This window comes from Candoia aspera, chromosome 2, assembly GCF_035149785.1.
Source record: "Candoia aspera isolate rCanAsp1 chromosome 2, rCanAsp1.hap2, whole genome shotgun sequence".
Taxonomy (NCBI): domain Eukaryota; kingdom Metazoa; phylum Chordata; class Lepidosauria; order Squamata; family Boidae; genus Candoia; species Candoia aspera.
Genome location: NC_086154.1, coordinates 60065565 through 60080424, shown reverse-complemented (window position 1 = coordinate 60080424; position 14860 = coordinate 60065565). Strand labels below are relative to the sequence as shown.

The 14860-nt window shown below is 38.2% G+C and overlaps 1 protein-coding gene across 2 annotated transcripts in view; it reads left to right on the top strand.

The window, feature by feature from the left end:
• The window catches only part of HEMK1 (HemK methyltransferase family member 1), a 56204-nt gene extending 52760 nt beyond the window's left edge, over positions 1 to 3444 (top strand). For both annotated transcript variants that reach the window (XM_063291951.1, XM_063291952.1), the window contains 2 exons: positions 469 to 1739; positions 2045 to 3444. In XM_063291951.1, coding sequence (XP_063148021.1) covers positions 469 to 523 — 55 coding nt within the window. In that variant the 3' untranslated portion in view covers positions 524 to 1739; positions 2045 to 3444. The remainder of the gene's footprint in view (positions 1 to 468; positions 1740 to 2044) is intronic.
• Positions 3445 to 14860: the final 11416 nt, after the last annotated feature.

Genomic DNA, 14860 nt, shown 5'->3' with positions numbered 1-14860 from the left:
GTATCAAGTTCTCTAGGCAGCCCACAACAATATGCTATGAAGCCAAAGTTACAACTGTCAAGTACATAAATGCTGTTCATCAAAGTAGTTCAACAAAAGCATAGGAAACATTGAAAATAGTATACAGTGACACAGTGTTGAACATGTTTCACCTTATTGGTATATTGTGCATAAGTTGAGCCAAATACTTCATTCCTTTCATAGCACAGCTGGGGTAGTAAAATGACCTTGTAAAAGGTAAGAATAGTGTGGAAATGTATTCACGTCATGAAGAAATTAATTAACATCTTTGTATCCAGCTATAATTTAACATATTATTAAAGGATTACAAAACTTTCAACATCTGATAAATTCCAAGAAAGCTTATACTGTAAAATATGCTGGTCTTTAATGAGCCACAAAACTCTTTTTAACTCTGTAATCTTTTTAGTAAGACTTAATGTTGTGATTTGTATTCTTTCTATCCAGGCCAAGATTTCTGCATATCCAAAAACGTAGGGAAGAAGATCACCAAGGATCATGAATAGTGCTGTCTCCCAACCCTGGAGCGTTTACAGCACTTTCTAAGGGTACGTTCTCAGACAGCTAGATGTCTCTTGATAACACCTGCTAACTTGCATTTTGCTGAGGATGATTTTATTTCAGATTTCCAAGTTATTTTGTGATTATTGCAGTTGTTGTATAAGAGACATACCATTTATATCCAATCTGTAATAGTTCTTTATCTTATAATTAGTTTACATTCTTCAAGCTGATTGTTAAGAATACTTTAAATATAGAATAAAATACTTTAAATACAAAAACATGAGATACTGAAACAAAGTAAAAAAAGTAAAACATTTTAAAAAATCTTAAGGAAGAACTTAGCTCATTTTTCCCTTCCTTTCCATTGTCCCCTACCACTAATCACTACTTAAGTATTTGCCTATTTAGAGTTTTTGATCTGGAAATCAGGTACTGAGAAGCAGGAATTGAATTTGCTGAACAAAAGAACCAAAGTTGTATGTATCTGTAATTAAGTACATAGCTGAGGGGAGTTTCAAAGTGTATTCTGTGCCAGATAATGTATCAATATTGGATTTTGCTTCTTAATTTTCCTTTTGATAAATACTGTTGTAAAATGGCATGTGGTTTTTTCCAGCGCATTATTTTAGGAATGAAAGAAGTACTTGGTTGTATTAAGCTGTTTGCATTTTTTAATATTTGCCAAATAAGTCCACTGCTTACATGGGAGCTGGATCCAAATATAACTTTCCACTGGTATGTGCTGCCTGTATCCCTGTACTGCATCCTTCTATTTTCTCCTCTCTGGTAGCATTCATTTCCCCATCCTTGTGCCAATGATGGCATGATCCGTCAAATGATACAGCAAATGCTGACCCTGTCTTAAGGACCCAAATGGAATTGCCATTTCTTCTTGCATGAGGTGGGTTTCTTTGCCAAAGTGCATCGTTAAAGGACAACCTGTCTTTTTCATTACAAAGCATACCATAGCATCTAATACGCTTTAGGCAAAAGACTACAGATACCCTTCAGAAGATATATTAACGTGGCAGCCTATAAGCAGTGTGACACTCCCAGACCTGTCAGTTTTCCTTAGAGGGGAAGCTCTAACAGGGAAAGCCTTTAATAATTTAACTACAGGCTCTCTAAAACTTAGTAATTGCATCATTAATTTGCAGGCAGGTAATAATAATGTTTTGTCATTTTACATGATTGTATTATACTGTTAGAGCCTTGTGTGGCGCAGAGTGGTAGGCGGCAGTATTGCAACCGAAAACTCTCCCCATGACCCGAGTTTGATCCCAGAGGAAGCCAGATTCTCGGGTAGCCGGCTCAGGTCGACTCAGCCTTCCATCCTTTTGAGGTCGGTAAAATGAGCACCCAGCTTGCTGGGGAAGGTGACAGCTGGGGAAGGCAATGGCAAACCACCCCGCTATAGTCTGCCAAGAAAACGTCACGAAAGCAGCACCCCTCCAAAAGGTCAGACGTGACTTGGTGCTTGCACAGGGGACCTTTCACCACATTATACTGTTAGTAGAAGTTAGCACAGATTTCAGTTCTTTGAAGACTTTTACAAGGAGAGGAAGATAGGTGGTGTTTCTCTGCAATAAAATATGCAGTGGTTGAGTTTTGTTTTTCCCCTGAAGCTGCTAGTAGATGGGGTTCTGTAGGGGCAGTATACTACTAACTATAGTAAAGCTGTTCAACATTGTCAGTTTTCTTAGAAATAATACGGGCTTTCTGCCAGGTGGTGACACAGTGCTTCCAGGGTAGGTAAATGGCTGCAATTATCAAGAGGAACTTAAATGGAGTTGGAAAGTTGCTGTGGTTTCTGACTTGGAGAGGCACTTTGCTTTGGGAAAGAAAGCTGCCTCTACACCCTGGGTCAAATGTAATTCTAGTCATATTAGAGACCGTGCAAGGATTATACTTGCTTCTCTCGAGAGCTAGGATTGGAGGACCTCAACAAAACGTTGCCCTGTGAACTGCTTCAGTTCAGTGTTTCAGCCAGACTGCCTTTCTTGTCTGAAAGTCAAAAGTTTGGTTACCTAGCAGCAAAGAGGGCAAAGTGAGAGACAGGATATCCTCAGTTCATTGCAAAACCACAAAACTGAGGGGGCAGTAGGCAAGTTGCTTTTTTAGACTAAATCCAAAACTTTGCACAGTTATTATAAGGTTACTGACTTAACATCTCTGAGGTTCTAACTACTCTTGAAATGGTCTTATATAAAATAGTTTTGTATTCTCTGCTAAATCTGCTGCCCGAAATGCTTGATCCAAATCCAGAGCGCTTGCACATGTGATATTGCAATCCCACTTAGTTATAGACCCACCAGCACTAATTGACTGGATTTTTAAAAATTAGGACAGATAATATCAGACTAATTGATTTTGGCTGTTTCATGCAAGCAAGCACACACTGACTTCACCATTTCTTTGGACCATTTTTACCACAGTCTATAAGTGATTTAATTCAAGATTATACTAAAATCTGCACCACCACATTTAGTTTGAACTGCTGCTGATTAATCATGTCAGTTATTGCAAATATTTAAACACACTGGAGGCAAAATATTGGTTGCTTAGGTTGGATTTTCCCAGTGATGTTTTCACAGAAGATAAAGCCAAAGAAGGGAGAGTGGAGACAAGTCTCTTGTCACAAGTTTTTTGAATAGTGACTGAGTTTATCTAAGCTGTAAAATGACTGAACTTATCTAAGTAGTATTGTTTTTTACTTGGCATATTGAATACGGTCAGTGAATAAACCTTGGTTTATTTTAGGGAAATAACACATCTGAAAACAAGATTTGTTGTTGGCTTACTGATTACAACTGTGACTTTATAAATGAGAAAACATGGTTGGTTTATGGTTTATTATTTATTTCTGGTCTGTTTTGTGTGTTCCACCCAAGCCTCTAATAAATCTTATTATAATCTTGATGGTTGCTTTTAAGGTATGGAAAAATTCATTTTGTATTGTTTTGCTCATGTACATAGCCCAGAGTCATCTAAACTGAAGCAGTTTACAAATATGTATTATGTACAGTATAAATAAATAAATGCAGCTACAAAGGGAAAACAGATCTAAATTGGCCAACCCATGCTTACCTAGGAACCATAGTTAAACAACCATGGGTTACAGTGGTGTGTATTTATGAATACAACTGAAAAATGAAATCACTTTAGTTCACAATGAGAATATTATAACTACTTTCTTTTTAGAGAATGGTTTAGTATTATGATTATCACTTTAGAGAATATAAAACCAGGTGCATCAGTTTTCTAATTCTGTTATATCATAATGTACCTTTCAGAGTTAGACAATAAGCAGAATGTGTATGTGGTGTACAAATTAATCAAGAGGAGAAAAGCTACTTGATACCAGGCTTTGACCTGTGCTTTAGAATCAGCTGATTCTTATTTGTTTCATTTATTCTCAAATTAATTTTCTGTTTGTTTCCACTAAGCTGAAGCTTCATGCTCCTCAGTTTTAATTTCCAGGCAGTCTTTACATTCCAACAATGAGATCCTCACCCTTCTCTGAAAAGAGGATCTCAAAAGAGGATATGTGTTCCATAGAGCAGTTATGAAGACTTGGTGGGGGAGAGGGATTCTAGCTTGAATTTAATAGAAATATAGTCAGGGAATAAGTATTGACCTTGAAGGAATTCACATCTTCGAAAGCTTTGGTCTTGCTGAATCACTATCCAATCTAAGAAAACCTCATGAATTGATGACATAACAGATGACTAGGAGGTGGCAAATGCTATCCTTCAAAAAGCAGGTTAAGGAGGATATAGGGAACTACAGAATAGAACAGAAACTGGTTGGTTTATAAACACCTTGAAAATAATGCAGTAATAGCTAGAAACTGTCATGGATTTGTCAAGAACAAGGCTTATCAGGCTAATTTTATTACATTTTTCATCAGATCATTTCCTTAGTAGGATGTGGTACTAGTGCAGACATAATATATTGCAATTCAGCAAAACATTATACAGTGTAGCCCATGACATTTTGATTAACGAATAGTTGAATAGTACCTGGATGACATATAAATTGGGTGGATCCACAAGCGGCTTAAAAATCATACTTAAAGAGTGTTGAAAAGTGGTTTACCCTTAAATTGAAGTGAGGTACCTATGAGATAACAGATTTTGGTCCTGAGCCCAGTATTCTTCAACACTTTCTGTAAGGATTCAGATGAAGAGATGAAGTAAATGCTTATCAGATTTGCAGATGATGCAAAACTGGATGGAATAGCTAATATTCTAAAAAACAAATAAGATTAAAACTGATAATTGGCTGAATATAACAATTAAATTTAACAGGGGCAAATGTAATTTTATTTAATGAGAGGAAAAATCAAATGCATATCTATAGGAAGAGTAGTAATTGGTCTGGTAACAGCATGTGTGAAAAATTGCTTGGAGTAGTAGTTGATTACAAGCTGAATATGGATCAGCAGTGTGATGGCCTGCTAAAACACTCAAATGCCCATACTTTTGCCTGCACCAGTGAAGTATAGCTTCCAAAAAACAGGAAGAAGTAGTTCTGTTATATTATGCATTGGTCAGACCCCACTCCAGGTACTATGCCCAATTCTGGGTATCATATTTTAAGAAAGATTCAGACAAACTGCAACAGATCTGTTCTCTGTTATCCCAAAATGCAGGATACAAATAATAGATTTAAGCTATCTCTGCAACAATTCATTATTGCCCAGCATGCCAGTTTATCATCATTTCTACTGAAACTGGCTTGGGAAAATGGTTGTATGCTCTTTTGCTGAAAAATAATAGAAGGAAGCCATCCTGCATATATGGTATCTTAACCTTGATTATTTTCATGTTGATATTTAAAATTAAACAAGGCTTTTACATTTGATTGTTTCTTTTCCTTTAATAAAGTTTGATTTTGTTTATCACTTGTGAGGTTGAGCTATCTTCCAAAGTGTTGGTGAGGAAAAAAGGTTAATATCCCAATCACACAGCTCAACACTTTATAGCTAGGAGTGGTACTACTACAATTAGTTTGTTTTACCTAGTAATTGCCAGGAAAATAATACAACTCGTGGGAGCCTTGTCTTTCTCAGATGCCAGTGATACAGGAAGAATAGTAGTGGGAGGAGCCTCCCTGGAAGAGGTGGTGCCAACAGTAATCATTAAGCCACTAAACCATTGCAAGAGGCAGAGCAAGACTCTGAATGTAGACTCAGAAGGGGAAGATTTGAGACCTCCTACCTTTTACCCTAATGGTTTATCCATGCTGCTATAGACTACTATGCTGCTAACATTTCTGTCCCATCCTTCAGGCTTAGAGATCATAGGTGATTCTGTTCTGTTCTCATACTTACAAACATGAGTCAAAAGTTCCAGAGGCCATCATGCCTTATAGTAGACATGATGCAATGCTTCACTAGCTGTTAATTAGCACTGGTGTCTTATACCCTTTTCCTTAGTGAATAAATATCCTTTCACATCAAAGTAAATTGAGCAAAGACTGGCCCAGTATCACATAGCAGGCAACAACGTGAATCCAGGTCTTTCAGTTATGCCCATCTGATCTCCACATTGCAAAGATCAGTAGATAACTACAAATCTAGAAAAAGAGAATAGAAATAGTCTCCTTGGGTTTAGATAATTACTCTCCTCCTCAGCTAGTTTATAGAGTTGGTAATATATGATTCTGTTTGGTTGCCCAGACATCAAAATAGTAGTGAAGGACAACCAAAGAATGGTTAAAGCAAAAGAAAATTAATATTTTGGAATGGCCAACTCAAAATCCTGACCTTAATCCTATAGAAATGTTGTGGAAGGACCTGAAGCGGGCAGTTCATGTGAGGAAACCCACCAACATCCCTGAGTTGAAGCTGTTCTGTAAGAAAAATGGGCTAAAATTCATCCAAGACGAACTTGTGCAGGACTGATCAACAGTTATCAGAAACATTTTGTTGCAATTATTGGTGCCCGGGGAGTGGGGGGACACACCTGTTACTGAAAGCAAAGGTTTACATAGTTTTGCCGCACACAGATATGTAGCTTTGACTCATTTTCTTCAATAAATGAACAAGTATAATGTTTTTGACTCATTTGTTTAATTGGGTTTTCTTTATCCAGTTTTAAGACTTCTGTGGAGAACAGATCAAATTTTAGCTCGTATTTAGCAGAAATATTGAAAATTCAAAAGGGTTCACAACCTTTAAGCACCGCTGTATGCTGCCTCTTTACTCAATTGAAAATGGTGATTGTGTCACAGATAATATATGGAAGGATAGTGAGGGTGAACCACAATAGAATGGAGCCAGTGAAGCTTCTCCATCTCCCTCTGTGAGAGCAAGAATGACTGAAATGGGCTGTATTCATGCCAGTGCTGCAGGTACTAGGTGACTTCAGATGCTGGAACCCAGGATAACGCACTACACTCATGCCCATATATGCAGACATCCCATATGCAGGAAGAAATTACATTTTCCAGTAGTACATACACAAAGCTTTGGGGAGGCTAAAGTTGTAAGCAATTCAGAGCCTGCATTCAAACTTTCCTCATGTCTCCTCTCCTGCCTTAAGCAATGTGTGGTCCTCCAGTTCTCTTGACTGCAGTACTGTAAATGAATATCTTGTAGCTCAATCACAAATATTCAGTCTTGGGGAATGCTCATTTTAAAGACAAATTCATTTCCTACTGTTGCATGTCTAATCAAGCAAGTTAAGGTTGTGTTCAAGAAGCAACAGACTGTTTCGAGCTGTAACATCCATCAACCCAACCAGCAGTTGTGCTGATTGAGGGTGATGGGAAGTGGACTCCAAAAACATACCCTAAGAATTATGTGATAATGGTAACCTAGAAGTCAAATAATCTGGAAAGCCATCGGTGTCCCACCCTTGCATTAAAGGATTCATACTTATTTATGATATTTTTGTACCAAATGTCTTCTAAAAGCAGCTAACCATCAGTTTCAGTAAAAATAATACATGGGGCAATCTAAAAGAAAATAGGGATGAAAAGATACATTCTAACTATACCATTTGAGAGTAATAATTTACCACTAAGAGGTCCCCATCTTGAATCCTTCCCATGCTGATAGTTCCTGTTGCAGTATCAGCAAGGTCTCTATGGCCTGTCTTTAGGCCCAGGCAGCCTCATCTATGTTCAAGCATCCATCAAGTCCTATCATGCTGAAGGATTAAAAAAAACTACTGAATTCAGAAATGAATAGACAGCTAGCATAGCTGGTATTATCCTGCAGTGAGATGCTCTCCATGCTTGGGTAGTGAATGTGAAAGAGACCTCCATCTCAGATATTCTCCACAAGCATCTGTGTAGCTGATTCACTCCACCCAAGAGCTTTCAACTGCAGCAGTCAAATCAGAGTATCGTTTTAAGCATGACTGTGAGATCCAGCATTTGCAGAAAGGATTTCTGCTGGTGAATCAGAATAGGTCAGTAAAAGACATTCTTCACAATCACTACTTTCATAGTGATGAAATAAAAACTTGGAATGTTCTCTAAACATCATTTTCTTCACTTCAAGCCAAAATTATCCAGGCATACAGTGTATGCAGCATATATTAATAGTCTGATCCAGTAATCTCACCAACATCATTGTAGGGCCACACCATTTCTGTTTAAAGTGACAGTAATATAGTACTATTAATAAATAACCATATGTAATATCCTTTTATAAGTACACGTAAATGAGATAACAGGTTCCAATTTACCTTCTTAATATTTTCAGTGGTGTCTGCCAACTCTAAACCTTGTTTTTTGTGACAACTAGTTGAATTCTTAAATCAACCTTTGCATCCTTCAGCTTTAATGGTGCTGTGTATCTTCAGTAATGCTGGCAAGAAATTCTGGGAATTGCAATCCTCATATGTCTAAATAGTACCTGGTTGGGAAAGACTGTGTTAACCCATTTGTTTAACTGCTCTGTTGCATCATTTATGATGAGGAAGGCTTTATGATGTTTGAAATACGAAACATGGGTGTGTGAAACAAGTAGGAGTTTACAGAACTGTAACTACAAGTGACAACCTACATACTGATAATATGCCCAAATAAAACCACTACTGCTGCTGCTCCTGCTACTCTCTAATTATCTTGGGGTAGGAAAAAGCTGTCATATAAAGTGCCGTCATATAAATCTTTCCATTTATGTAATTAATACCTGGCAAAATTTGCAGATATAAAATGGATATTCATCAGGATGAACCTGGTTTCTGACAAAGAGTGAGACTACCTCCCCTCTCCTCCAGACGTATACAGACAAGTGCTCTATTCCCAAGACATAGTGCAAGAACTAGCTAGGTTTCAGAGAGTCGATGCCTCTCCTCTTCCTTTTATCAATTAGCACGGGCTACACCAGCAAACTTTGCTTTTGGTTTACTATTGTAATATCTCCTGTGAAACAGTAGACTCTGACTCCCTTTCTATTCTCACCCCTGCCTACCCTCATTCCCCTTCCATCTGAAAAAGGCCTACTGCTTTCTCCAGCAATCTCGCCCAGTGTTTAGTTAATGGACACTGGATGAATGTCATGCTAAAAATGCCTCTCCTAATACGTTCCCTGACCATTTTGCTTGTAAGGACCATCTCAGCTGGTAGAACATTTCTGAGGGGACAAGGAAAAGCATATTACATGTTTCATTGCATTAAAGAAGAAGTTACCAATCCTCAGCCAGTGAAACAAATTCATCAGAAACAAAACTGAAGGAGCAGTAATTCTCCCTCTTCTCCATTAGAGAACCCAGTGAAGCCCGTAAAGGCTGCATTTATCATTCCTGCAGCAGTGTGAAAGCTATTGCAAACAAAAGCAGAAAGAATAACAAAAGGTGGAATTTCTAATAACTCCACATAACTTTTATTGTAAACCACCCAGAGTCCCTCGTTGGGGGGAGATGGGTGGTGATACAGATTTAAATAATAATAAAAAATAAAATAATGGATTTGGCACTCTAACGGACTTTAATATTTAGGAAGCTTATTGCATGTTATTACTGTAAGCCCATAGAGTTAGATGAAAGAGGCAGCATGAAAACTTACGTAATAAATAATGCATCCATCCATATATGCCCTGTAGAAAGTAAGGAAGATTACTTTGATGGAAAATACAAAAACCATTACCTAGGGGAAAAGGAGCTGAAACGTTTTTTTTTAGTACAGAGAAATGAGATAATACTTGGAAAGGGCTGAGCACACACTGCTGTGATTCAGGGGAGTATAAGAACAGGGGCGAGATACAGCACAAACAGAATTACATTCCAAAATTCTGTTTGTATAGCCAATCTCAATAAAGGTAGTTTTAGCCTTCCTGAGGGGTTGATTTCCTGGCCTGGTCTACCTAGTGGGACTGACACACAAAATCGTTTCTAGCTCACAGTGTTGCTGGATTTACATATGTTAAGCCATAATGTGTTTTTTGCTTAGAGAGATGGGTGAACCTAGTCTGTCGGTTGATTGGTGAGGGAGTAAATGTTTCCTTTAAGTGAAGACTGAAGAATGCCTTCTAAGTAGAGGAAGTATTACGTACATGTAAAAACACTAATATTTTGCATAGAGTACATCCACACCTATTTTTAGAGTCTGCTAAGTAGTCACTGCATCTCGGGCATTAGCAAGCATTAATCTTCATTTGACCCCACATGAATCCAGGTAATACAAAGTAAGTTCTAATTCCTATTAAGATAATTACTGGCATGTTGTAAACTGTCAGTTTATTAAAGAATGGTCCTCCCAGCCTGAAGAAACCAGCCTTCATCATTTTTTATTGCATGATCTAAGCTTGCCTTCCTTTATCTAGGCAGTATGTTGTTGTTTTTCCTGAACAGAAACTCATATACAAAGAAAGAAACTGAGCTGTATTCTCCAGCTGTGCTTGCAAGAGATACTAAGGCAAAGAACTGTGATAAGGAGTATGTGCGTGTCACCATTTTACATCCCCAGCTCATCACACATTGCATGTTTCTTGACTGGAAAATCACTGAGTCATCTGAACCCAGAACATTTGGAATCTGTTCAGACTGTGTAATCTAGGACTTTCATAGGTTCACATTGAGGAAAAAGGTATCAAATTTTCAGATAACAAAAAACTAGGAGTTGCTAACAGTTTAGAAGAGAAAGAGAACATTCAAAGTATTTAAACATGCTTGAGCGGTCAGTCAAAATGAACAGGATGAAATTTAACAAGGAGAAATGCAATGTCCTGTTTTTAGGGAGGAAAAATAAAATCCACATTATAAGATGGGGGTGACCTGGCTTGATGGCTGTTGATTCCATGTGAAAGAGATCTGGGTATACTTGTGGAAAACTGGGTAAAAGGAGCCAGCAGTGTGATGTAGTTACTAGAAACAAAAATGCTATTTTGGAGTGTATTGATAGAAGCATAGAGTCCATGGGAAGAGATTATCCCACTCTACCTTGGCCAAGCCCCACTTGAAATACTGTGTCGCTTTCCCAGCACTGCAGTCTAAAAGGGGCATTGACAACCTGGAGCAAGTTCAGGGGAGGACAACCAAGATGGTGCAGGATGTGGAAACCAAGTTGTAAAAGGAACAGTTATGTTTAGAAGAAAAGATTAAGGGAATATAGGACAGCAGTCTTCAGATTTCTGAACAGTTGTCCTATAGACCAGGGACTAGAGTTGTTTTTGTGTTGCTCTAGAGGGCAGAACCAGAACCAAACTATAGGGAAATAGTTCCAAATTAGATATTAGGACTACTTTTCTGATGATAAGAATTGTCTAACAGTGGAATCAGCTCTCTCGTGAAGTGATTCTCCTTAATTGGAGGTCTTCAAATAAAGGCTGGCTAGTCATCTTTCTGAAATGCGTTAGCAGATCCTGCATAAGCAGGAGTTGGACTCATCTCTGAGGTTGTTTCCAACTCCATGATTCTGTGTATTCAATTGTCTGACCCAGCAGACAATTTTCCAGGAAGTCTAAAAAATTATAAGAATTCCACTGTCTGCTGTAGTTCTTCTTGACAATTAATAAAGCCACTAACCTTTGTACTTCCCATGAAATCTACTGGGGAAGCTATGGAACCAACTCTGTGAATGCCCATAATGATGCAAAACTCTCAATACACATAATGATGCAAATCTGCCAAGTACAGTTTGTGCCAGTGTATATACAGTTATTAATTCCTCCAGCATAAACTGTAATCTTGGAATACCTTGGAATCATTAAGGTTTGGTAGGTCTCCTGTATGTCATGTAACCACAAATCATTTTGCCCACAACTGAACTGTGTATGGCTTGAAGGAAGTATGCTTAGGTGACTATAGCTTGAGCTGTATTACTAGCAACTTCCCATCTTTTTTTCATGATTTCTTCCCAAAACTCATCCTGTCTTTTATTCCAACAAAACAATCAATACCCTTCTTTATGTTAAATGTTTTTGGGGGAATCTGTTTTGATTGATTCACATAGAGTACAGTACAGTAAATATAAGGATTAGCTAATACTGTAGTTCCGTTGTCATCAGCTTCTGCAGAGAAGTGAAATGAAAATCTAAATATTCTTGGCACCAACTGAGCCCATCTGTCTCTCTGGACTCCTAGAAATCAGGGTGTTCTTTGGGTCCTGACCAATCTCCTGTCTTAACTTGCTCAGATCTTAAAGATTGCTCTTATAATTACCCCACACACAAACACAAACCACATATTTCATCATCTAGAATGCTTTGGGGTACATCTGTCACCCTTGTTATTACACTATCCATCACATCTTGAACACTCCCTTCTGCCCTCCTCACACCTACATACCACAAAGTGCTCCTTATTGGTGAACATTTACCTGTTTGTTTGTTTGTTTATTTATTTATTTATTTATTTATTTGATTTCTATAGCCGCCCATCTCAGCAAGTGTCTCTGGGCAGCTTACAACAATAAAACTATAAAACAGTTTAAAAATTACAATTAAAACAATTAAAATACAAGATAAATACAAGATAAATATGCATGGCTGCCAAGTAAGCAATGTATGGATGTTAATTTAACCAAGAAACGGGACCATTCACAAGCTTGGGTCCCCAGGCCTGGTCACATAGCCTGGTCTTCACGGCCTTACGGAAGGCCAACAGGGTCGGGGACATCCTAATCTCCAGAGGGAGAATGTTCCAGAGGGCAGGTGCTACGGAAGAGAAGGCACGTCTTCTAGTTCCTGCCAACTGACACTCCCTGGCTGACAGGACCCATAGCATACCCAACCTGCCAGATTGAATTGGACGGGTAGAAGCCACTGGGAGAAGATGGTCCCTTAGGTAACCTGGTCCCAAGCCATGAAGGGCTTTAAAGGTGAAAACCAGCAACAAAAGTGCACCCAGAAGCACACCAGCAACCAGTGCAGCTCACATAGCAGTTACCTACGTGAACATATCTTTCTCATTCCTTTAAAGAGTTTCACTTGCTTTCAGTTCCAGATCTTCCACTGGCTCCAGAAACAGCAGTCTGGAAACTGTTTTAAATGCCTTGCATTTTTGCATGTTAACCTAAATAGATGAAAGCTAATGTAGTGTAGTAGTTAAATGCTGGACTAGAAGCAGGGGACACAGGTTCTAATCCTCCCATAGGCACAGAAGCCAGCTGGGTGACTTTGTGAAACTGGGAAGCTGAAAAACATCTGTCTACCAACCTGTAGTAGACTAGCGTGGTCATTTATCATCCATAACCTTCAGTGAAGAGACCTTCATCTTACAGAGGACTGATTTGGGCTGATCATCAACATTACCATTATCTAAATAGTCTTTAAAAGAATAATTTCATAAAGAAAAGAAAAGAAGACTCCTTTGTCAGATTCCATTATCTGATCTAGCATAATTTCAAAATATTGTGTGCTGAGGGCCATGGTCTACTAGGAGCCTCATCTGGATGGGCCAAAACAAGGGCTCTACAGGGCCATCATTTTTATCACTCTATTTGTGCCCACGTGTGATACTAAATCATAGTTAACCTAACTGTGATTTATTCAGTTAGCCCAATTTTCTAGGATCACATAAGCCATAAACTAATCCCATAGGCTGAGTCCAGATAACATGTTAGGCTACAATGTAGTTGGCTAGTTTGTGGTTCATTGATTATCAGAGGAGGGTCAGACTTCTGTTGCCAGACATCTGAGTTGCTTATTTCCAGAAACCTCTGAAATTAGGCTGAGGGCCATGAGCCTTAAGTTGAGTCCATAATGAGAAGAGTATTCAAAGAAACCAGAGAGCAAACTCAGAACATTATGTGAATAGCTGCTAAACTGGTATGTGCTAAGTCCTGGAATAACAGAAAACAGCCCACTTTTAGGAAATAGCTACTGAGGGATCTAAGCGTTCTGGTTAAAATAACAAACTATTTCCAGCTTGAAGGAGTAGGAGCGGAAAAAATAATAATATTGGGAAAAAACGGAAATGATTTAGATTTTTAAAAAATCATAAATAAGGTGGCCTGCAGAGAAACCCCAATGTTTATTTGGGCATTAAGCCTGATAACAAACATTATGATCCTGAATTTCCTGGTTTTTTGCCTCTTATCATTTTGTGGCAAAATTATAAAACACACTCAATGAATAATTTAAAAATCAAGAGGAAAATGTTGATTTACTAAAAAGAAAAATTAAATTGTAAGCCTTCACAAAGTTTCTTTTTAAAAAAATATTTGAATTTGGAAAACTGGATCTCCAAATCTGTTATAGAATCAAATAGCAACTCATTTGTTTCAAACCTTACCGCTAACCCATGGACTGCATGGACTGTACAAAAATGTCCAGCTAAAGAAGCCACTGAGGAGAAACTAATTCTGCAGAGACACAGGATCTTGCTTCAAGTTGCTGATACTCCTTTGAATGAGGGCAAGTGGCACTACAGACAAGCAATATTCACAACTTCTTCATTGTAAAGTATACTCTAATGAGCTTACAGAAATATCCTGGCTTCCTAGCAGGCATGGATCTAAAAGAATAATCCTAACTTTTAGGCAGTTTATTTTTCCATAAATGTTTTTCATAGTTAAGAACTTTTTAAGGGGGGTTTGCATTCTGCCAATACATGTCTTTTTTTAACAGCTGTATCCAGCCCTTGCTAAATTCTAGGAGGAGAACCAAGCCAGTGAGGGAGGATTATACAAGCTCTAGAGCTCCTAATCACAAGCTTCCACTATCTGTAAAACAGAGAACTCCTTTAACATCAATGTGAGAACAGGATAAACACAGGGAAAGAAATGCCCTAGATTTAATTAAAGGAAAGATACAGGCTTCAGATTACGTTTTTTGTAGCTCAGGGTTGAACTGTGGAGTCCTTGGTGCTCTCTGAGCCTGGTTGTTTTCTTGCAGACGTTTCATTGCCAGACTAGGCAACATCTGAAGAACTGAAGT